The sequence below is a fragment of the Centropristis striata genome, chromosome 5, assembly GCF_030273125.1.
Source record: "Centropristis striata isolate RG_2023a ecotype Rhode Island chromosome 5, C.striata_1.0, whole genome shotgun sequence".
NCBI classification, from domain to species: Eukaryota; Metazoa; Chordata; class Actinopteri; order Perciformes; family Serranidae; genus Centropristis; species Centropristis striata.
Window position 1 is genome coordinate 34,424,639 of NC_081521.1, and position 23,620 is coordinate 34,448,258.

Here is a 23,620-nt window from a genome sequence, read left to right on the forward strand (position 1 = left end):
TACCAGCCCCGAGTACACAACCAGGGTCAGTCACTGATTATGCTTCAATTAGCAGCAAACAGACCACAAATGACCATCACACCCCCTCCCCACCTGCCTCATATTACTTCTCCCCTCATCTCCAATAGCTCTTTTCTCATTTCCTCCCTTCCTTTCCTTCCTTCCTTTCTCCAGACTTACAGTATGTCGCCCATCCCCCCTCACTTCCAGTTAATATATAAGCACAGGCCATTAAGTTTTGCAGGGTATAGCTTCATCACAATGTCACACATCCCTCAGCACGACAATCACGATACTTCAGTGGTTTAAAACAAGCACACATGTACATGTGTGGGTGTGTGAATGAGCGTCAGTGTCACTAGGTTTTCGTCTATCCTCCCCTGCATGTGTAAGAGTGTGTGTGCGTGGGTCTGTCTCGGCGAGTGTGTCACATTGATGAGACAGGCTCGGAGAAGGCAAAGCTCCCATCCAGGGACTCGGTTAGCTCTGGCACGGTCAGCTACGTCATCCCAGTGCTCTGGACATCCCATCTCAATCAACACAGGAGTAGCTCTTCTTCGTCCTCTTTATTACCCTCCTGTCGCGAATCATTCTCGGATCCTTTGCTTTAAATATCTACATTCCTGGAATTCCTCCTGACACACAGACCTGATCCAATAAGACAGGGACATTAACGGAGAGAGAAATTTGTATGATGTCGTCATTTCTCGTCTGTCTTTATTCCCATTACAGGTAATCCTGATGACAGCGCATGAAATGGACTTAAGCCCCATCACTGCTCATTAACAATTAATAAAACTGAAGAAATTGTTTTGTGTTTTAATGCATCCTGTCTGTGTGTGTGTGTGTGAGAGCTCTGGGTGTATTACCATTAGTACACTTTGTATGTATCCTTTATTAAAACAGGTAAAACTCTTCTCCAAGAGTGACCTGGGGAGCATAAACATTATTTGTTTTATTCTGTTTTCATAACTCACAGTATTATCATGTCGGTTTTTATCTTTTCTCTATTTCTTTAATTAAGTCAACTTGTTTTGAGGCAGTCTTTAACCTCAAAAGCCCTGTGGGTCAACTGCTGTTATTTAAATGTGCTATATAAACTAACTGACTTGACTTGACAACAATAACCACAAACAATACAAACAAAAAACTAGCACACAATAGAAATAGGTGAACACACTATCCAGTTAAAATGTAATAAAAAGTTATAAAGCATAACAGGCACCATTTTTAAATGATTTCAGTGAAAAAGTTAGGTGGACTCACTTTGCCCAAAAGTACTTTTTTCTCGATCCTTTAAACTGACTTAAATTCCTCCATATGAATAAACTTTGTCAATTTCAGGTCCTTCTGTACATTATTCCAGTAAGAGAGTGCAGCCTATTTAAGAACCTTTTTACACCCTTTGTGGAAAAATGTACAGAAGCCCCTGAAATTGTCACATTTTCTCCTGTAAGCAAGCAGTAACGCCTGCAGCTGTGATGTTATCAGGTCTGATACTGTTAGGAGTAGTATTCAAACGAGCAGGATGTTGGGCTAAAGCCCATTTTCTGTTACATTTGCATAAATCGGTTGACACTAAACCAGAGCGAAAACAAGCAATGTCTTGTTTGCTCACATTCCACCTCTCAATATTAGAAAGGTACTTTAAAAACAGCTAATTTTCCTACAGTACCCAAACTGGCGCACAAAAATGATAATGACACACATTAAGATACGTGCACAATGACAACCTTACATCCATCAGGCCTTGAATGAGTGTGTGTAATACAGGAGCTCAGTAGCAGACAAAAACACAGACATGCATTGGCTGTGTTTTTCTGTAAAGGCCGAAGCCATTAATTAGAAGCAGCTAGCTTTAATAAAGGGCCAATGTTGAGGTGGTTATGCCACACCAAGGCCAGACCTGTGTGGTGACAGTTATGGGGGCTCTGGGGGCTGGTAGCAGGCCAGTGGGGGGGTAAGGGATGTAATTTAAGGCTAATAGGTGCTGTACGTTAGCTCTTATATCTCCCTGATGAGGGATTAAGGTGAGTCAAACGAGAGTGGCCGCATACAAGGCAGGTCTGTGTGTTGCGCAGATGCACGCTGGGTCAATTCACGCGTCAGTGCTCTTGAAAGCACGTATACACACAGGTAAAGTGTGTGTTGGCAGCACACAGCTGCTTGTTTGTTCCAGTACTCGTCTCCCTGGCTCCACAGTCTAATCACTTTAATATATGGCTGATGTAAACATATATTCTCTCACTCTCTTTTTGCTAAGTCTCTCTCTCCACGCACACACACGCACCTACACACCTACACACACACACACGCACACACACACACACACACACACACACACACACACACACACACACACACACGCACACACACACACACACACACACACACACACACACACACACACACACACACACACACACACACACACAGAGCAAGCTGTCTGTGCAGGGTGTCTGACTAACCTGAGCAATCTGGCCTGACATCAGAGAAGCTGGTAGAGTGTGATGAGTGCCAGTTCTCCGTACTGGCCTACACATTCAGCTCATAGTGTGCATGTGCGAGTGTGTGAGAACGGGTTTGTGGGCTGACCACGGTGGTCGGAGCCATGGGAAATTTGCTACGATGACTGACAAACAGTTCATACACGCATAAAGACACTTTTAAGCAAAGGTAAGTGAAGGTAAGAGAGACAGGTAGACAGAGATACAGGTATGAATGGCTAGATTGAAAACACAGAGTGAAATAGAAGGAGAGAGAGACAGACAGGGACAGGGTGTTTCTGTACTTTGCATGAGTAAATTTGCCTTAGCATCTCTAAACAGTTAGGAACAGATTTGCCACTATGTTTCTACACAGCGGTCATGTGAAGTAGCCGGTAGGACGCACAAACACTGACACTGTGTGGTGCATTATATGCATGTTTACAAGGTTACACAAGGTCTCCAGGTTTGAAAGGAAAAGTACTGCGAGAGAGGAGCAGAGCAGTGCTGCTTTGGATGTAACTGATTGTATCAGAGCGACTTAAACTTAAAGAGGAACGAGTCCCGTTCGACCAAACAGATGGCATGAGTTCTCACTTTCACCCACTCCCAGTTGTCACCTACTCCTTCTTGGTTCCTCTTGTTTTGCCTTTTTTTGTACGTAAAAAAAAAGTTGTTCTAAAGATGAGACAAGCGTGAACGTGGTGGAGAAGAAAATAACAAGTGTGACTGAGAATAGAAAGGGAGTGAGTCATGAGCGAAGCCTGTTGGATGCTACTGGTGAGGAAAAATAAGAAAGAATGTAAGAAGTTATAATGCAGAGAACAAGAAGGAGAGAGGAGGAGGAGGAGGAGGAAGAGGACGGGGTGAGGAAGGATCTCTGTATGTGTGCCAGAGGAGCAGAGGAAGTCTGTAAGACAGAGAGGGGATATCCTGCCTCACCGCCTCACCACCCCTGCTACACGCTAAGGCATCGGGTCCACAGGACACATGGATAAATACCAGACCATGACACACACACACACAAGGAAAAGGCTCACAGTGACACACACTCTCGTGCTGCACCAACACAATAACATGTCTTTTAATTTCCTGTTTACACTCAAATACATACAATGTGTGGCTTCCGAGTCTGAGTCAAAAATGTAAGTGTGAATGAGAGAGGGAGTTTTTCCTTTTAGTGGTCTCACTCAGTGTTGATGATGCGCAGCGTGATGCATTGGGGCAATTAAGCCACTATCCATGGTAATAGTGTGAGCGTATCACTCATCCCAACTCCTGATTCCGGAGGCGCGAATCCGACAAAAACACATTCTGCCAGACACACTCATCATGAGTCACACACACAGCTGAGAGCTGAAACTGCCATCAGGGGAATGTTAAAGAAGTAGAATTTATGTTTGTTTTAAAAGGTATGGCTCTTTGTCGATGCTCACTCAGTGTTGACATTCTCAGCACACTTCCCAGGGGTATCCCACAATGCTGTGCTGCAGAGGATGGTTGCCTAGTTACAGCGTGGTGTGCATACAACAGCCATGGATATTATCAGCGTGTTTTAGTGTGTTGGCTTGTGTAATTCTGCTTCTGTCGGCAGAAAAACAGCTGTTGCTTAAGTCAGATATACAGAAGTGTGTAGATAGAAACTCGAAAACATGAGTGCATGATTCAGTTAACATAAGGAATCTTAAGTGTGTGTATGCATTTTCTCCATGGGTTATAAATTTGATGGATAGATGTCTTTGTAAGTGTGTGTGTGTGTGTGTGTCTGTGTGTCTGTGTGTGTCTGTGTGTGTGTGTGTGTGTGTGTGTGTGTGGTCCCACAGAGAGGTTATACACATGACTGACTCCATAACTCGACTCCCTGGGTTGGGAGTCATCCCAGAGGTCAAGAAGGATCGTGTGTGTGTGTGTGTGTGTGTGTGTGTGCACTCATTCACCCATTTCTCAATTCTCCCTCCCTTTCTTTCTCTCCTCCTTTATCTCTCGCTCTATCTGATGCAGACATAGGAAGAAATGTCCCTTGGGGGGGAGACAGGAGGAGGTGGCAGCTCTGTCTCAGTGCATTGCCACACAGCGGGTGGATGGCTCAGTGTGTGAGACCAACAGGAGAACGAGGAGCTTCTATGTGTCTCTGTCTGAACTTTTGATCATTTCTTCCACATGTGTATATCCATGTTACAAGCCTTTCTGTTGACGTATGGATAATGTGCATTCATGCACTTTCCCACACTCATGTGATGTCTTCCCTATCAAACTCCAGGCTAGAGGTGCAGATTTCCCAGGGCAAAATGAGAAAGACTGAAGTTCTGCTTTGTACCATTGCAATAAACTAGGTCATTTGCACAAACTAGTAATAATTTTGCCTGTGTTTTGTTAGCTTACACTCAATAGTGGAAAAAAAGTATGTAGATCCCTTACTTAAGTTAAAGTATTAATATCAAACTACAGAATTACTCCACTACAAGTAAAAATCCTGCATTCAAAACATAAGTACAAAGGTATCAACATTAAAATGTACTTAATGTATCAAAAGTAAATTATATTCCAAATATATTATTGAATTATTTTTTATCTTTGATGGATTTATGTAAGCAGTATTTTCATTTCCTCATGGTAGGGCTCATTTTAACTACTTAACATACTGTTTTGAGCTTTAATTTAAAAGGAAAATGTCTAATCACTTTACATTGATCATGTTAAATCTCGACCTGAAAAGTAACTAAAGCTGTAGGCTAAATGTAGTGGAGTATAAAGTACAATATTTGTCTCAAAATGTATTGGAGTAGAAGTATAAAGTTACATAAAATGGAAATAAAATACCTCAAGATTGTACTTAAGTACAGTTTAAAGATACATTTCACCACTGCTACACACTCTTTCACTACTTATTCATTCCTATGTTCAACATTCACAATTTTTACATCTTCTTATTGACTTTATAGTTGTGCTGTTATGCTTGTACCATCATTGCTTATCTGTGCTTTGCTGCAAGCTGAATTTCACCCAGTGGAACAAAAAAGAACCAAATTGAACTCAACTGAACTCACCACAGAACCCAAACATGAAAAACTGGGCCATGGCTTCAGCTGTCCCGACACTGGACAACAGAACTCCTGGCAAGTCAAACATAAGGTCAAACATAGAGTAAGGCATGACATTAAACCCTAAATAGTGATTACTGCCTCACTCCCGGTGATGAGCGAGTACATAATCTAGTCCATGCTTATGTCTGATCATCTTCCCAAAGCTACTAAACCACTCATCATTGTCCAACGCCAACTCGGCATATGTCTCTCTGATTAGATTGGCCAAAGAGGATTACGCACTATCTAAGAGTAGCTGCAGCCAGGGTTATCAAAATGCTATCCACTAGACTGTCCGGGGGCATTAAAGGCAGCGGGAGCATGAAATTTATAAACTGCAAGCTGATTTAATGCCTTCATTATTAAAGATTTGCTGACTTCTGCTATTCTAAAAGTGAATGACACAAGGGGATTTCAAGATGTACTTCTCGACATGAGGACTCTCTAAAGTAGCAGCTGCAGAACAACTTTGGCCTGCAAGCAAGATGATAAAAAAACAACAAAAAAAACATCAAAAGGGAAGCTTTTATTCTCTGTGTCCAGTAAATTTGAAACTACATTATGCTTTATAATAATAATAATAATGCAATATAAATACATTATTATTCAATGAATAGAGTTGTGTACTTACATTGTCCCGAACATTTTCCAACAAAGTAATCCAGCAGAGACGTAATTTATTTATGATTATTGATCCAGCTCATTACTATGTGCTACTACAGTAAGACAAGTGCCAGCCAAAAAGCTAATGTGTACCATAATGTTATGCTACAATGTTACAACAACCTTGAACACACTCATAAAGTTATTTTAAGTATGATTGTTTTGACCAGGGACAACATTGCTGGTCTATACCACTATACACCATTGAATTCAATTGAAAAACAAACAGTTAGCTACAGAAGCTTTACGGGTAGTCGACTAATCTGATGGTAGGTTAGCAAGTTAACGTTATGTTAGTTATAATTTGCAGCTATTTTCTTGGAATGAGACAACAGAATGTTAATAAATGTGAGTAAACAAAACTAAAAAGAATATTCAGAGTGTAAAATAGGCAAAGATTCAAAAGTCAAGCATTTCCACTGGCTATATAAGTGCCAAACTGTGTGTGTTTGTGTGTTTGTGTGCGTGTGTTCTCCTCCAGGTTTGGGAGAAAGATGGCGCCAGTGTGTGTGGCTGCCCGTCTGCTGCTCCTGCAATGTTTGGTGTTTCTGTTGTTTTTAACCATCGGCACTAAACAGATTGAGTCTCTGCTGGTGTATGATCGTTATGCCATTTTGTCTCTCCGGCAAAATGTCAAAGATCTTGTTGTGTTTGTTCGCGATGGACAAAATACTTTGCCCCCGCTCCTGGCGGGGATTCCGCCTCACCTGTTCCGGGTTTCGGCCTTACCTATACGGCGTAAGCGTCGCCGTCGCCGCGGCAGACGCGGAGGTCGGCTGGTGAAGCTGAGGCTCCAGCTGACGCACTCTTCGTCCATTTCCCGGACAGGACTTGGATTATTCTCTCCTTTTGCTGTGCCCCGGCGCTTCTTGGATCCCGTTGACGCCTGCCTGGTACCTGTCATCGGCTCACCTGAGGGGCCCTGGCCCCACCGCCTCTGCCCCCTCCGGCTCTCTCAGCGCGGGATCGGTACCGGTGAGTGCAGCGCTCTTGTTGAACTTTTACCTGCTGGCTGTTCATTCTTTAACTCCCCGCGGACATCAGGTCGTGGAGGAGGAACGGCGACTGTTTACAAAAATACCTTTAAATGTAAACAGCGCACCATCTCAACCTCATATTCCAGCTTTGAGGTGTCTTTATTTGAGGTGGGTCGTTCCGATCCGGTGCTGTGCGCCGTCATCTACCGGCCCCCCAAATACAACAAGGACTTTGTGAATGACTTTTCTGGTTTCCTGGCTGAGATTATGCCGAAATATGACTGTGCCCTTTTCCTTGGGGATTTTAATATTCACGTGTGCTGTCCTGAAAAGCCGCTGGTGAAGGACTTCCTGAGCCTTATTGACTCTTTTAATTTGGTGCAGTGTGTGTCTGGTCCCACACATGAGCATGGACACACTTTAGACCTCGTCCTTTCTCATGGTTTATCTGTGTCTAACTTGGAGATCTGTGACGATGTGTTTTCTGACCATTTGCCTGTACTGTTTGAAGTCGCTTTTTGCTGTGCTGAATTTAAATCCGGCGCTCTTGTTCAGAAACGTCGGATTTTTAACTCTTGCACTGCCGGTCATTTCTCTGTGGCTTTTGACCAGCTCTGTGTGCCTCCTGTCTCTGCTGACACTGAGGAGCTCAGCTCCTGGTTTCCTGCAGGACCATACTGGACTCTGTGGCTCCATTAAAAACTGTGCAGCCTAAAGCTAAACCTGAGCCCTGGTTTAACGACAGAACCCGTGAAGCTAGGCGGGAGTGCCGCAGAGCTGAACGGAAGTGGAAGAAGGACAAGCTGCAGGTTTCCTTCCATATCCTTAAAGACTGTTGGCGCCGCTACCAGACAACCGTTAAAAAGACTAAAAGAGAATACCTGGCAAACATCATTGAGACCAACCACCACAACCCGCGTGTCTTATTCAAAACCATTGACTCTGTTCTAAATGCTCCACAGCCTGTCAGCTTGGAGACATCTCCTGAAATGTGTAATAACTTCCTGCACTTTTTTATTGACAAGGTTGCTACTGCTAGGGCCCTCATCTCTGCTCCTGCATCTGACCCCTCAGTCACTGCTCCTTGTTCTGCAGCTTTTGATGGTTTTGAGCCAGTGTCTCTGTCTTTTCTAGAGGACCTGGTTGGCCATATTAAGCCATCAGGTTCTCCCTGTGATGCTGTCTCCCCACGTTTCTTCAAAGAGGTTTTCCCCAGTATAGGGCAGTCTGTATTAAATGTAATCAACAGTAGTCTGTCTACTGGTCGTGTTCCTCGAGGTTTTAAACATGCAGTGGTGCAGCCCCTACTTAAGAAACCTGGCCTAGATCGCAGCGTGCTGGCCAATTTTAGGCCTATCTCCAAGCTGCCCTTTATCTCTAAGGTCTTGGAGAAGGTTGTATACGGTCAGTTACAGTCTTTTCTTGATGTACATGGTGTCCTGGAGGTGTTTCAATCTGGTTTTAAAACTATGCATAGCACAGAGTCAGCTCTACTCAGAGTTTTTAACGACATCCTCCTGGCTAATGACTCCGGTGACCATGTAATTCTTGTTCTGTTGGACCTGACTGCAGCGTTTGACACCGTGGACCATAGCATCCTAGTGGCTCGGTTACGCCACCTAGTGGGCATCGGTGGTACTGCGCTAGAGTGGTTCAAGTCATATCTGACCGACAGAAGTTTAACTGTAAGCCTTGGTACCTCGGAGTCCAGCCCCGCTCCACTGCTGTATGGGGTTCCACAGGGGTCGATTTTAGGCCCCCTGCTTTTTTCTTTGTATTTACTGCCTTTGGGCTCCATCTTGAGAAAGCACGGCATCCCTTTCCATTGCTACGCTGACGACAGTCAGATCTATGTGCCACTGAAGAAAAAAGATGCTTTCTCCCTCACACCGCTCCTGTCATGTCTCAAAGACATCAAGGCCTGGATGGCCTTGAACTTTTTAAATTTTAATGAGAAGAAAACAGAAGTGATAGTGTTTGGCCCTAGTGGCTCTTGTGTGACCCCTCCTTTTGACTTGGGCCCTCTGGCAGATTTTATAAGACCAACTGTGTCAAATTTAGGTTTTAAGATGGACAGTGATTTTAAATTAGATCGTCAGATTAGCGCTGCTGTGAGGTCAAGCTTTTTCCATATCAGGCAGCTGGCTAAGGTGAAGCCTTTCCTTAAGCACAAGCACTTTGAAACGGTAATCCACGCCTTCGTTACATCTCGGCTGGATTACTGCAACTCACTTTACCTTGGAGTCAGCCAGTCCTCCCTCGCACGGCTCCAGTTAGTGCAAAACGCGGCTGCTCGCCTCCTAACTGGAGTTCGTAAGAGGGAGCACATAACTCCCATCCTGGCCTCCCTCCACTGGCTGCCTGTGCATTTTAGAGTCCATTTTAAGATTCTTTTATTTGTTTTTAAATCTTTAAATGGTCTCGCCCCACTGTACCTCTCTGAGCTCCTCCACCCCTACTCTCCTGCTCGGTGCCTCAGGTCAGCTGATCTGCTGCTCCTGGAGGTACCGAGGTCTAAACGGAAGCTCAGAGGGGACAGAGCTTTTTCTGTTGCAGCCCCCAGACTTTGGAATGAGCTACCTTTACACATCAGACAAGCCTCCTCACTGTCCATTTTTAAAAGTCATCTTAAAACCTATTTTTATTCCTTGGCTTTTAACCACGCATGAGACTCTGCTCTTGTTTTAGTGTTTTATGGTTTGCTTTTATTTATTGTTTTTTAAATTGTCTTTTAAAAAGCAATAAATCTATTTATTTTAGTGTTTATTTCCTGTTTTATTTATTTTATTGTCTCTTGTTCTGTTTGTTTATGTACAGCACTTTGTTGCGGCTGTTGTTGTTTTAAAGTGCTTTACAAATAAAGTTGAGTTGAGTTGAGTAAAGTTGAGTGTGCGTGCGTGCTTGCATGCCACTTCGACTCATGCTTACCACTGAAAACATAACAATAAAAACTACAAAATCAAATATATTTATATGCAACTGAACAGCACCACAAACTGCAGCCTCCAAAATGACCATAAAGTTAAATCAATACCTCTCTAAACCTTGTAAACTTTATGAAATGAGGATTTACACCAGCACTGTTGTATTAGGGCAGTTCAGTTTTAGTGTACCTAATAAACTGGAAACTGACTTTATATTATATAAGGATACCTTACGGGAACTGGGGTCTTTATTAAATTCAGTGCAGGTTGGTTCAAGGCAATTTTATTTTATTTTTTGCCTCACATTAAGATGCTCACATCTCTGCTCCGGATTGTGTGACTGTTTTAAAGGAACACATGTCCATTAATTTCAAAATAACCTGTCAATCCCTCACCTGGAAAGTGCAGTTCTTATTGTTTTCTACCCATGTCAGATAAGGGCTGGGGTGGGATGCTGTGCAGTGTTTGAGAGAGAGAGAGAGAGAGCTGACGTACTCTGAGAGTGTCCATGGGGAGTATAGGGCCATACACTCACTGGGAGATGAAAAATGATACAGAGTCCGAATCACATTGATCTTTCAAACACCATCTGTGTACTGTCACACACGCATACATCAGCACACACACACACACGCGCTCTGACATGAATGCATGCTCAAATACACCTCTCCGGAGAGCCACAAGGTCAGGAGGTCTGTGGTCTAATTGAAAGACCACATGGTGCAGGAGTCACATTAAATGTTCAGGTCTTCATTAGGGGTTGGAACAGAAGATGTAAGAGCTGATTATGTTACAGCTGATTCAATCCATATGAATGTAAGCATATGGAAAACATTTAATTTGTAGAAAACTTTTTTATCATAGTGACGAAAGCAACATGGTCTCACAGAAATCTGTGAAATAGCCACGGATTTCGCTTAACTCAAAATCCGTGGAATAGCCACGGAATCACTCAAATTTCCGTGAAACTGACACGGATTTTGCTACAATGCAAGTTAATGACAGTCATATCCCGTGGCTATTCCAACATACAAAGTGATTATGTACATTCACTGAGTGAATATTTAGAAAATAAAACATATATTTCTCGCTAGAAATTTAATCAAAATCCATTTTTATGCAGAAAGTCAAAATATTGATTTTTCACTAAAAATGAGAGAACTGTCCGCCATGTTTTTTGTTGTGACCGCTGGGACCTTGAAAGTCACGTGACTTGGAACAAACCAATAGCCACGGGATATGACTGTCATTAACTTGCATTGTAGCGAAATCCGTGTCAGTTTCACGGAAATTTGAGCAATTCCGTGGCTATTCCACGGATTTTGAGTTAAGCGAAATCCGTGGCTATTTCACGGATTCTTGTGAGACCATGTTGGACGAAAGACAAGCATAAGCAGCTCATGATTTTAACTGGTATTGTGTGTTAAGCTCTGAAATATTCAACCAACATAAATCTATCTTTTTATCACTGTGCACACATTTGCTGCTTGTTCTCTTTCCTCCTTACACAAAAGGAAATCCATCACCCACTGACCTTATCCGGTCTCCTCTTTTCATCTCTCACCCCTCTCACTCATTCTCTTTTCCTTCCCTCCAAACTTTGCCTTCCTCCCTGTTCCCCTCCTTTCCTCCGCTTTCTAAATTACAGTCATTACGGTGTCAGCCCACCCTCCATGTAAATGCAGCTTCAGAGGAGTCTAAGACACTTCAGTTCTGTTCCTAACGCCTTCTAGGGACCAATTACAAGGCCACAACCATAGTCCCAAGACAGCCCGAGGCCTTTAAAGACAGGGGCTGGTCCACCATCGGCTCCCATCCCCCCTTTGCACAGCCAGCTGTTTGAAACCTTCAAAAAGCTTTTAAAAGGTTTTTTATATGCAAACAAGTCTATTCTGGTGGCTACACTTTTAAGCCATGTTTCCACTTCATGGCATGGCTCATTTTGGGTACCAGGTCCTTTTCTCTGAGCAGTGGGCATTCTCACCAGTATCTACACTTGTGTATGGCGGAGTTTTGCAGGCTGCTATCTCCTAAAATCTGGGCCAAGTGGTTTAAAAATGTGCACAGGGTGTCCCTGTCTCATGAGTTTTGAAGCAAGTGATGGTTTTCTCTGACCAATCATGATCTGCAGTGTTTTAACTCTGCTTGCATCGGCTCAGCTGAGATGGAACTTCAACTGAAGTGGTACCAAAAAAGTACCAGGAACCAGGAAACTTTTGCAAATGGAAAACCAAGAAAGAGATGACAGGCCAATGAAATACAGAGCTTAATGGTCAAGGCAACTGCTTCCGATGTCCTGCAAATGCTCGTAACTAGCCCCAAATCAAAAAGTAAATGTTTATGTCAATGAACATACCAGTCCTATCAGAATGACAAGTCACAGTGTCATTATTTCCAAACAAATTATTTAAAAAATCTTCTTTGTCTCAATTTGGATACTTTTATTAGTATGCACTTACTTGCATAGTGTGTAAATTTCGACACGCATCATACTCTGAAAACCACGGCCACCGGTTAAGTTTTAGGACAGTGACAAGTTTTCGTTGCACTTGCCAGGGCCAAATCCAGGGGACATTTTATACCCAGGGATCATGACTGGCTGTGGTGGTTGTGGAGAGAAAATTATATCACTTTCTTCATTTCAGTGCAATAGATTCCATCCACTCTTTAATGCACATTTTAACTGTCTTATTATCGGATTTCTAGATCACATTTACATTTAGTAATTTATCTAAATCACAATAAAGATCCCAATAGTCTCTTTCCTCGTCTCCTCTTCCTTATTTCAGTCCAAGCTGACTCCCTGACACTAAAGATCTTTGGGCAAAAAATGACTATATAAGTATGGTTTCAACTCATACATAGAAATGATGACATCCAGTAAAACAAAAGTCTGAGTTTGAGACTTCAGATTACTATCTCAATGTTTTTATATTGTTTTTCAGCATTTTTTCAACTGCAACTGACAACCAAATGCTGAAATTATAGATCTACCAGAGGCAGCCTTATTCTCACCTTATTTAATTTAATCAAAATCAATGACCCAATTTAACAAACAAAGATTGATCTTTGGAAAACTTTAGCATTCACAGCAGATATTATTAGCATTTAAGAATGATCATAATGACCATGTAAGCTTGCTAATGTTTGCTAATTAGTAGTAAAAACAAACTACAACTGAGCCTGATAGAAACATGATTTCTTCTAAAAGGTATTTGGTTATGACCTACATTTATTAAATATTGCCATACCTAGGGCAACACTGCGAGCATGGCTAAAAACTTTAGGTTTGTATATCCAAAAGAAATTAACAGTGTGGTAAGTTTAACCCTTTATACATGTCTACAGATGTTTTAAGTTTCTTAAGGCCAAAACAAGTAAGCAGACAAATATGAAGTTATGTGATGATCAATAAATCAAGGCATATTTGCTTATCTAAATAAAAATAAAATATTGCACACGGTACATAATAACAAAATAAGTATGAATTAGTATTACGTTTAAAAAAAAAAAAATATATATATATATATATATAAATATATATTAAAAATGAGATCTGTCTTATTGGCTAAACCAACACAATATTTAACTTTCTCAATTTCAAGGGACAAGGGACCTTGTCTGTATGTTAACTAATTGTCCCTAAAATTGGAGACAGCATGTGAAAAGCAGTGTTTACTCAATATGGACAGCAACGCTCTGCAACTCCCTTAAAAATAAGCACTGTAAACCCATTGTCACTGACTCATTTTAACTCCAATGTGCAGGCTTATTGCCAAACAATGAATGACATCTAACTGTATTTATTCTGTCATAGATATTGACCATTAAAGTTGAATACTCACTAACTCTGGGCAGCAAATTTCAAAGCCAGGCAGTCGATCCCCTCCCATCCAGCTGACAGCACATCACAAAGAATGATTCACAAAGCCACTGATAAAGTCACAGCTCTGAAGCACGTCCACATCCCTCGACTCACACTGACCACCACAAAGCATGACTGTAGCTGTGGGTGCAGCGCAAACCATTACTCAAAGGGATGGGGAGGGGGTCGTGCTGGGACTGTGGCTTTTTAGGTCATTGAAGCTGGATAGGAGGAACTGCATGAGTGAGGCATGGAGAGAAAGTGTGAGGGGAGGACGGGTTCAGACTCCTCAACACCTCTTGGATGTAGCTGAAATCAATGTGCATAGAATAATAGTCCCTGGCAGCGAGTTGAGAAGTGGCCCATTTCATCCTATTACTGACCCACATCACCCGTCATCTCCCTTCATCTTAACATCCTGAGTCCATCTCTCCTTTCCTCATCCAGGAACCGCTGTAGTCAGCAGAGCTCCAGGCTGAGACACACGTAAATTACTTCACCTAACTTCAGACATGGCTCCTGAGGCCTGATGAGTGGGAGCATGACAGACATAGATTCAGACAGAGAATGGTTGTCCCTTAGTCTTCACTGAGCCTTTTCAGGTTCCACAATGAGACCCAAAGGTTGGCCGCTGGCATGTCCCATCTGACGCCATTTATGACTCTCTCTGCTGCAGTAAATGCGTCTGGCTGACAGAAAGTAGACGACCGTACCAGCCAAAAGGGCTCCTGGCCGATCGGTGCCCTAATGCTAACTGGGCAGACAGAAGTAGACTAAAAGTTTTGTTCAGCGAAGGAGACAGGAAGATAGCAAGACAGCAAAAGGGATGTTTGAGAAACATGCAACGGAGTAAAATTGAAGTTTGCATGTGTGTGTGTGTGTGTGTGTGTGTGTGTGTTACCTAGTGTGAGGTCATCACAGCAGACTTCTATGGATCCAGATGAGCAGTCACTCAGTTCGTCCACTGAAAAGTCGCTTTCCTGCGCATGCAGCCTGTAAACACATTATGAAAACAGCCGTCACATGTCTATGACTGTACATGCTACACACTGATTATATTCAAACACACATACTGCTATATATAGCAAGGAAAATGTATGGTCTTTATAATTTCATCAAGGTGAAAAAAAGGGCTGTGTGATTTAGTGAGTTTTATTATTATTTTTAGTTATTTTTATGTTGGATTCAACAATTATGAAAACAAGACAAAATGATTATTGTGCTTCATTCCATGCCACATTTAATGCTCTCACTTTGTCTTGTGACATAAATCCAGCGTACAGTTTCCTTTACAGTGCTGCACGTTCTTGATAAATTATTTGCTGTTTATATAGTTTAGCAAAATGTTGAATATATGTTTAGTTGTGTTCAGTAGGATGTAGGATCAGTACTTTAATTCATTTTTGTTTTTATACATTGAATATATGCTAAGTCATTTTCAATAGGTTGTGGAAGTGCACTCATGTTACAACACAAGTTAATGTATTTATTATTGTTATACATATTTTTACATTATTCAAATGTAAAAATATGTATATATTATTTATAGTTTATTCAATTTTTTACATTTATATTTTAATTTATTTATTTGTTGAATTATATTTGAAGTTCAAGAAAATCCAATGTGTGAAAAAAAGTTTGTTTTTAAAGTTCAATAAATGCATAACACAATGACAAAGTGAGTCATTGCGTTAAATAAACATGACCTCAATATTGACCATAATAATCATGACATTGTTCCATTAATCGAGCATCCCAAGCTCAAGAATTTAAATTTTTGTCTTGACTGATTAATTCTTCATGGATCGTCTCCTTAACTACAACACCACACACCACTCAACATCGGACACAGTAACGATGCATTTTTTTTAAATTAAAAAATTTGATTCACTCTTCTCTTGTTTTTATCCCACATTGTGACTGTGTGTGTGAGATGGACCAGTATGCTGAGGCCAGAGGCTGTCAAGGGGACACTTTACCAATCAACTCTGCTCCAGAAAACTCCAAGTGTGTGTGTGTGTGTGTGTGTGTGTGTGTGTGTGTGTGTGTGTTCTTGTACACAGATGTACTGCTGGGAAAGACACAGCAGAATTAGACTGAAATGGCCTCTGGGACTGGTCTTTAGTATCCAGAGTGGGAGCAGAGTGTGTGTGTGTGTGTGTGTGTGTGTGTGTGTGTGTGTGTGTGTGTGAGTGTGAGACAGAGAGAGAGAGGGATCATAAAATGCTATAAGGAGAGAGAGTGATGATGTGATAATGACAGGAAAATGGTTTTACAATGGGCGTCAGTAATTGGGGACTCGTGATGGAAGTCTTGATAAAACTGTATTAGTGGTATCTCTTTGTATGTGTGTGTGTGTGTGTGTGTGTGTGTGTGTGTGTGGTCACCACTGACCTGTAGCTGAAAGGAGCCACAGTAGCCATGTTGACCCTGGGCGTGTGTGTCTCTGTAGACGCAGCCTCCTTGTCCAGACTTTGATCCAGCATATCAAAAGCAGCTTTGGACTTCACTGGCATTGTGAATGAGATCGGTGGCAGCGGCAGGAGAAAAGGAGAAGATGCTGGACTGCTGTCCTCAGGAGTTCCCATCTCCTCATCTGATTGGCTGGTGGAGTCACTGCGACCTCTGATGGCGTGCTCGTAGCTTGTTTGAGCGAGAGAGGGGCGAAGGTTTCCGTTGGTGGACATGGCGGTCTGAGCTGGGTGGTTTTCCGGAGGCTCTTCCTCTCTTTGTGGCATAACCTCACTCGTGTTGGAGTTGTCTCCTCTTCTGAACTGGAGCGGTGGTCGCAGGTTGCTGGTTTGGTTCTTATTGGTGAAGGTGTTTCTGTTGCGATTGCCATCATGTAGAAACTGTGAGGGTGTGGCAGGTTTTCCCAGATCCAGTGTGTCTTTGGAGTGTGGTGACGGTACTCTGCGCTGTATTAACGGGCTGCTGTAAGCAGAGCGTGACACCTGGGGAGAAGGGAGTGCTCCAGTCCGCTGGAAGAGCTGACTTTTCAGGCCGGCGTCTCTCTTCAGGTCCCTGGAGGACGGCCCGGGGATGCCGGAGCCCCGTGGGCAAAGTAAAGGAGAGTTCCTGGGTGAGTGTGTGGGAGTGTGTGTGGGTGTGTGTTTCGGGGTATGTGTCGAGGGCCTGGGAAGGTCACTAGCCCGGCGGCGGGTGTCTGCTTTTGGGGAGGAGGGCAACAGGCTGTGTGGGAGGGGGATTCCTGACGAGGGGGGAGCCCGGGGGGCCGACTTCACATTGACGCCACCACTCATACTGACCTACATGGAGAAACACAAGGAGAGGAACACCTTCAATGAGTCAGAACATTAAAAACTGATGTTAGTGCTCCACTTAGTCACAAAAGCCCTTAAAAAAAAGCTTGTTTATCCATTTAGAGGTTAATTAAACTGTTAAAATCAAATCTAAAGTTAAATCCAATCAGCTGAAGTTGTTCTCGACACACAGACAGTTAAACATCCATGGTATGTGAGCATGTGGATCAAGCACATATGACAAACTGAGTCATGGTAAACCACGAGTTGAGCTTATTTTCGCCGAGGCATGGAGCGTCTACGCAATCAAATTTGCCTGCTGGGAGTAAAAAAAAAAAAAAGCATTCATGCACAGGCACATGCTCACAGCAGCGTCTACCAGCTGCTTTTAGAGCATTATGTTCTCAAATAACTAATTTTCTCCACATAATGAATTCAAACACACACTCGCAAAGACTCCCACAGACATACATCACCGCTCTCTTACACACAACAGCTCCAGAGGAGTTCTTTCTCACCTGGTTTGCTTTGATTCCAGGAATTCAGTTTCTGTGACCCTCTCAGAAAAACACACACAGCCCTCCAAAGAGCTCTGAAAGTCAGCTTGATATTCCGAGTCTCCTTCCGTTCTATACGCAAACCGCAATGTTGATCAAGTGAAACGTCTCATGTAATGTCTTATAATCTAACTGCCTCATGCTGCTCTGCTGGAGGGAAAGATGACGAGAGGCTGTGAGGGAGGAGGAAAGGGAGGAAGCAGCACGTGTAGAACGAGAAGGATCACAGCATCTGAGAGACGCAGATAAACTGATTTTCCGTCCGACAGTTTTTGGTGAAATCTAATTAAGCAATTTTAACATGTAAATGATTTCTCAACACATGATTTATAATTGTGCTGTCCTCTTTTTTGCATTTTGACTTCAAATTATGACAGGAAATAATTACATAAGAGGAGCAGTGAGGTCAAGTATTAACTGGGGTATAAAATGTTCTTTATTTTGAATTTTTCCATATTTTTTTCTTTCTTTATAAGTTACATGTGTCTATAATACACTAAGTGTATTATTAAGTGTCGTTTTCCAGTTCTGTATATATCTAATATGACATCAAGTTTAAGTTAAGTTTTAAAAAAATACATCTGTCTGTTTATGCAATGAACAATATTGAATTATTGCCCAGTTTGTGAAAATGCCAGACTGTTTGTACATTTGTTCATTTGCTCATTTGTCAATAAAGAAAAGCACAGCTGGTTTTAACTGTGAAAAATTCTTCAGTACTTTCAGTTCAATACTTTCATGACTGTCTCTCACTGATACAGTGAACACGTCAAGCTGTTGCTTGTCCAGATGTGCAGGAGCGGGTCAACAGCTGCTCTCACATTCAACACAGATATAAACATAAATACATATACAAACATATTTTTACTTTCTACTTCCCCTACAGCATTTTTGCTCTGGAACATTGCAGTATAAGTAGATTTTATTATCATAATTAGACAAAAGTTCACAAATACACAGATTTAACGCTTAATCCTGCTTGCCCTTTTTAAATGGCAGACATTTTGCTGCCAGAAGACGCCTTGAAAAGCTGTCTTTAGCAAATCAGAGATGTGTCAAATTAAGCCATCAAAGTCACGAGGATAATCGCATCTAATCGCAGTATTGTTCACAGTGTAATGCGGCTAACACAAACACACACACATTTTCCCAGCGGTCCCAAAAAGGTCACTGCAGAATCCCCTGCAGAAACAGACTGACTGCTCTAGAACAAAAACTCAAAACATACCCAAAAATAACCTTGTAGTTTCTAATAAAGGAAAGGTTATCCTCTCTGTAGGAGACCTTCCTTTCACCTACTTATAATGCCAGACATACTGACACAGAAAATGGAGATTTGGGGATTCTGCCAAGGACGGGTGCTCTATCACAGTTGACTCAGCGCTAATGAAGACCTGCACAGCAGCATGCAGAAGCGGTGATGCAGCAGAAGGTAAACAGAGACAGATGCCATCATCCATCCTGCTTTCACCTCTCTAAATTCCTCTTCCTCTTCTTTCCCCCATCTCTGTTTCATCTGCTCTTTCTCCCAGGAGGCCGAGTCACTAATAAGCATCAGAATTTCTATCTGTCTGATACAATTCCTGCACGGGTTTCCAGGAGCACAGGTGCGGTCTGGCTCTGAGTCTATCAGTATGGAAATTGGCTTTTCTCAGGGGACACAGTGGGGTCATACCAGTACTACTGCAGCAGCCCACGTAAGGATATACCGAGGCTCAGCTGCTGGTGGGGATGTCTGTGTGTGTATCAGCCACTGAAAGAGACAATAAGACATTTCTGCTGACTGAAAGCAGCAGCTGCAGGCAGATTAAAACCTGGCAAATCAATTTCTAGATCTGATTCCTTCACACATAAGGCAATGTTTTACGGCACAAGGTTGTTACATGTGTAGGGTTCTCCATGTCATGTGTCCAGACTATATAAAGGAGTCAAAGACAAAATCACTGTGTTACATAAGTGCATGTACAATAGTTAGATTGTACAAGAGTGCTTGTGACCTGTCTGGCTACAGCAACTCACTTCAAATATAGAAAGTGCCTTAAAACTAATTCCTGTTTAAGAACACAAACATGTAGGAGATTAGATGTTTAGTATGGTTTCAGCTGAGGATTATATGGTTTAAGCTTGGTCCTAAGGCAAAAAATGTAAGGATAAAAAGATAAGTAGTTAGGGCTGCCACTAACATTTATTTTTATCAATTTGCTATTTTTTCCAGACATTAAAGGAAATATTTCTGCCATCTTATTATTTAAAGATTTATCCATTATGGATAATTTCACCAATATTTTTTAGCCCTCTTGCTAGACATCTCATTATTTAATCATTAATCCATCATTTTTAGGTCATTTCCAATTGTTTTTTGCATAACCTTTAACCATTCCAACCATTTATTCATTGCATTTATTTTTTTTAACCATCTAGTTGTTACTTAGCTGACTATTTCTACCATTTGTTCATGTCCTTTAGCTATTTCAACCATAAAGTTGTTACTTTTAGGTGCAAGTTTCAGTATATTTGTTTGCTTGCGAAAGGTTTTCACACACTTAACTGGCCCTTTCTCTGGATTTTTTTTTGCATATAAATATATATTTATATACATACAGTTATGGAAAAAATATAATATAATGATAACAGCAAAAATAGCTCATAAGAGTGAAATTCAAGGGCTGATTTCTAGCCATTTTCCATGGTTTTCTTGATAATGCTTTCAGTTATTATTAAATTTCTAGATATCAAATGTACATCTACAAATGTAGCTTTAATTGTACCAGGCATTAAAATTACAAGAAATTGAAGAAAACAATGGTCTAATATTTTTTTTCCATTACTGTTTATATATGTATACATACTTCTCAAATTATAATAGCCCTGGTTGGGAAACAGTGATAAAGAGCATTTGCCTGGTTCTCTCTCTTACACTGCAAGGAAGGTACTGCCATCTGCTGGATATTGTGTAAAAAAGCAACAGCAGCACCAACAGGGACTCTTGTTCTCTCACTAATCTCATATTTTGTCTCATTTACTATTTATCTCCACACAGTCAGGATGTGAAACTACATGAGGTGATTAAAAACCTTGGCCATAAAAGACAGCAAGTACTTTCTGTAGGCAGAAAAAAAACAAGGATAGCATGGCTGCCCGCATTATATGTTAGCTTCTAACTTTATAATCATATTACACTGTTTAGCTCCTCTGTCCCATGACAAGCTCAGACTGAATTCAGTTACTGTATCTCTGATCAAAGAAACATGCATACCCTCTCTCTCACAAACACACACCCTCACCCTTGTGATGAGAACCCTCTGACTCATCACAAAATCAATAAATGAGGTGGTAACACAGGCCTCTCTGTCTGTGAACTGAAGGACATTAGCAGCGCCTACGTGTTTGTTTGTGTCACCCAGTCTGGAAAGACTACAATAAATGAATGTAATTACCTCCATAATGACAACAACCCAAACAACAGCGATAATGTGCTGTCATAAATCAGCTCAGTGTGACAAACAGTGGTGCAAAATCACTCTAAAAAGGCTGTTAGGATTCCTGGAAAGGCACAGTTTTCTAAGAAGTCACAATCGGATAAAAATACCACCAGCTGATGCTCATAAAGCTTCTTATGAAAAGTCATGTGTCAGATCTGCTGTCTCACCAGTGTCTTACCTGTCAGTGGGGTACCAGCTCCTTCAGTGAGCCGTTAAGCCGAGCAGCGAGAGCCGGCAGGATCCTTGTTACACTTCTCCGACGTCCCGGGAACAATGGCCTGTTTTTTCCTGGATCACTGTTGCATCCTCACCGCTGCCCTCCCATTGGTCTCACACGCCTCCCCATTCACCGGGACAGGAAGCTGTGACAAACAGGAACGACATTTTCAGCCAATCAGGGTCCCCCGTACCGAGGTGACTCATTTTCAAAGTCACTTTCCTTGATGAAATCAGTGTTCTCATCTTCTGACAGAAAAAAACGTCATTTCACCGGAAAAAAATGTCTGTTTGAACAATGAAACTGAAGACTGTTTATGTTATCATGAGTCAGTAACCCAAAGGGCATTTTACTTGGCAAAAAATGACACATGTTCTGTCTTCCCAGAAAATAACACAACATTGCATAAGATATCTGTTTCTTTCGGTTTTACCTTCATCACAATACACCTTTGGTTTTGTACTACATGCAAGAGTTTCATTCACTGAAGTGAAAACTGGGGTCACAAGGTTTTCAGTTTCAGCCTTGTACAACCACATGGAGAAGTCATCGGGTTAAGAGTTTCACAACATGTCTACAGAAAATGTGAATCACTCAAAATCTGGGAAAATGATGCATATACACACACGTCCACTCCAGATGCACCCCTTATAGAAGACAAGACCTGCAACTAAGCATTATTTCCATTAATGATTATTCTGCCAATTGTGTTCTTGATTAACCGATTAATTGTTGTTCTATAAAATGTCAGAAAACAGTGGAAAATGTTTTATCGGACCAAAACCAAAAGATATTCACTTTAATATCATATAAAAACAGAGAAAACTAGGAAATCTATATATATTTGAAAGGCTGAAAACACCATTTTCTTCCATTTTTGCATGAAAAATAACTTTTAAGATCAATCAATAATAACAATAATAAAAATAAAACAAAAGCACCTGCACAAACCAAACAGCACAGAGCCTGTTCGGACTACTAACCACATAAACATCACCATGTGTACACAAACAGTTTCCCTCTGCTCTGATTCACTACTACAGTTCATCAGTTCATCAAACACTCATTTGATCTACGACTCGCTCTATAGTGTGCATGCTATACATGCTGCACTGAGTCATACAGCCCCTATAACGCTGACTCAGGCAGATCAAATCACGTCACCCCTGGTTACGGTATACCCCCTCCTCCATCCTCCCCTCTGCCCCTCTTTTCATCCCACTTAAGCTCTGCCTTTCTTTCTGTTAACCTCTCTCTTCCACTCTACCGCCATCTCTCCGTTCGGCTGCTGATTGCGATATCACTGTGAACAGGCTCATCCTTTAGAGTGTCTGTTCACAAAAAAACTGGCATTCATACTTTAAACAAATGAGAGATTCACACAAACAAACAAGGAGAGATACAGGACACTCTGACACATGCATAAACATAAATCTAACATATTAGCCAACTCACCCTCTGCAAGCATCCGGATAGAAAGCAGCAAGTGAGTTTGTCTCCAATCTGTATGCTGCTGAGTGCGTCAGGCTCAGTCCCTGCCTCTGCTTCTGTCTACTTTTGGCTGGCGGGCCTCTGAGCTGTGAGCATGTGCATTTGTGTGTGTCTCTCTGTCTGTCATTCAAGCCCTCTATCACGTCATGCCGCTCTGCTGCTGCCGCAGTACGCCTGCAGCCGAATCCCCGCCCCTCTCTTTCTATTTTCCTCCCCTCATCGCAATCCCTATCTCTCTCTCTCTTTCTCTCTCTCTCTCTCTCGCTCTCTTTAATGGACCTGTTGGCTGTGCTCCCTCCCTCTCTGAGGTGAAATATAAGCCAAGCAAAAGCAGAGACAGGCTGCTCCATTAGCTGGATGAGTGTGGTTTGTGTGTCTGTGTGTGTGTGGGGAGGATAAACTCACACATGGGCGTCTGTATAGTGTGAGTAATACGTGGTAATTAAGCAGATGTAGCCACAAATGTGAAAAGCTGAAACCCATCATCTGGCTTTCAGAGTCTAATTGGCGGTCAGAGAAACCCAGATGAAATAAGACAAAAAAAACATGGCATTCTAATGATAGAGCCGCTGACAACTAATGAAAGTAGGCACAGAATCACATACATACTGT

General features: G+C 41.9%; 1 protein-coding gene across 2 annotated transcripts in view; it reads right to left on the bottom strand.

Moving 5' to 3' along the window:
• LOC131971465 (neuron navigator 1-like) overlaps window positions 1-17,261 on the bottom strand; it is a 99,085-nt gene extending 81,824 nt beyond the window's left edge. For both annotated transcript variants that reach the window (XM_059332941.1, XM_059332940.1), the window contains exons 1-2: window positions 16,393-17,261; window positions 14,900-14,991 (exon numbers count right to left, since the gene is read on the bottom strand). In XM_059332941.1, coding sequence (XP_059188924.1) covers window positions 14,900-14,991; window positions 16,393-17,261 — 961 coding nt within the window. The remainder of the gene's footprint in view (window positions 1-14,899; window positions 14,992-16,392) is intronic.
• Window positions 17,262-23,620: the final 6,359 nt, after the last annotated feature.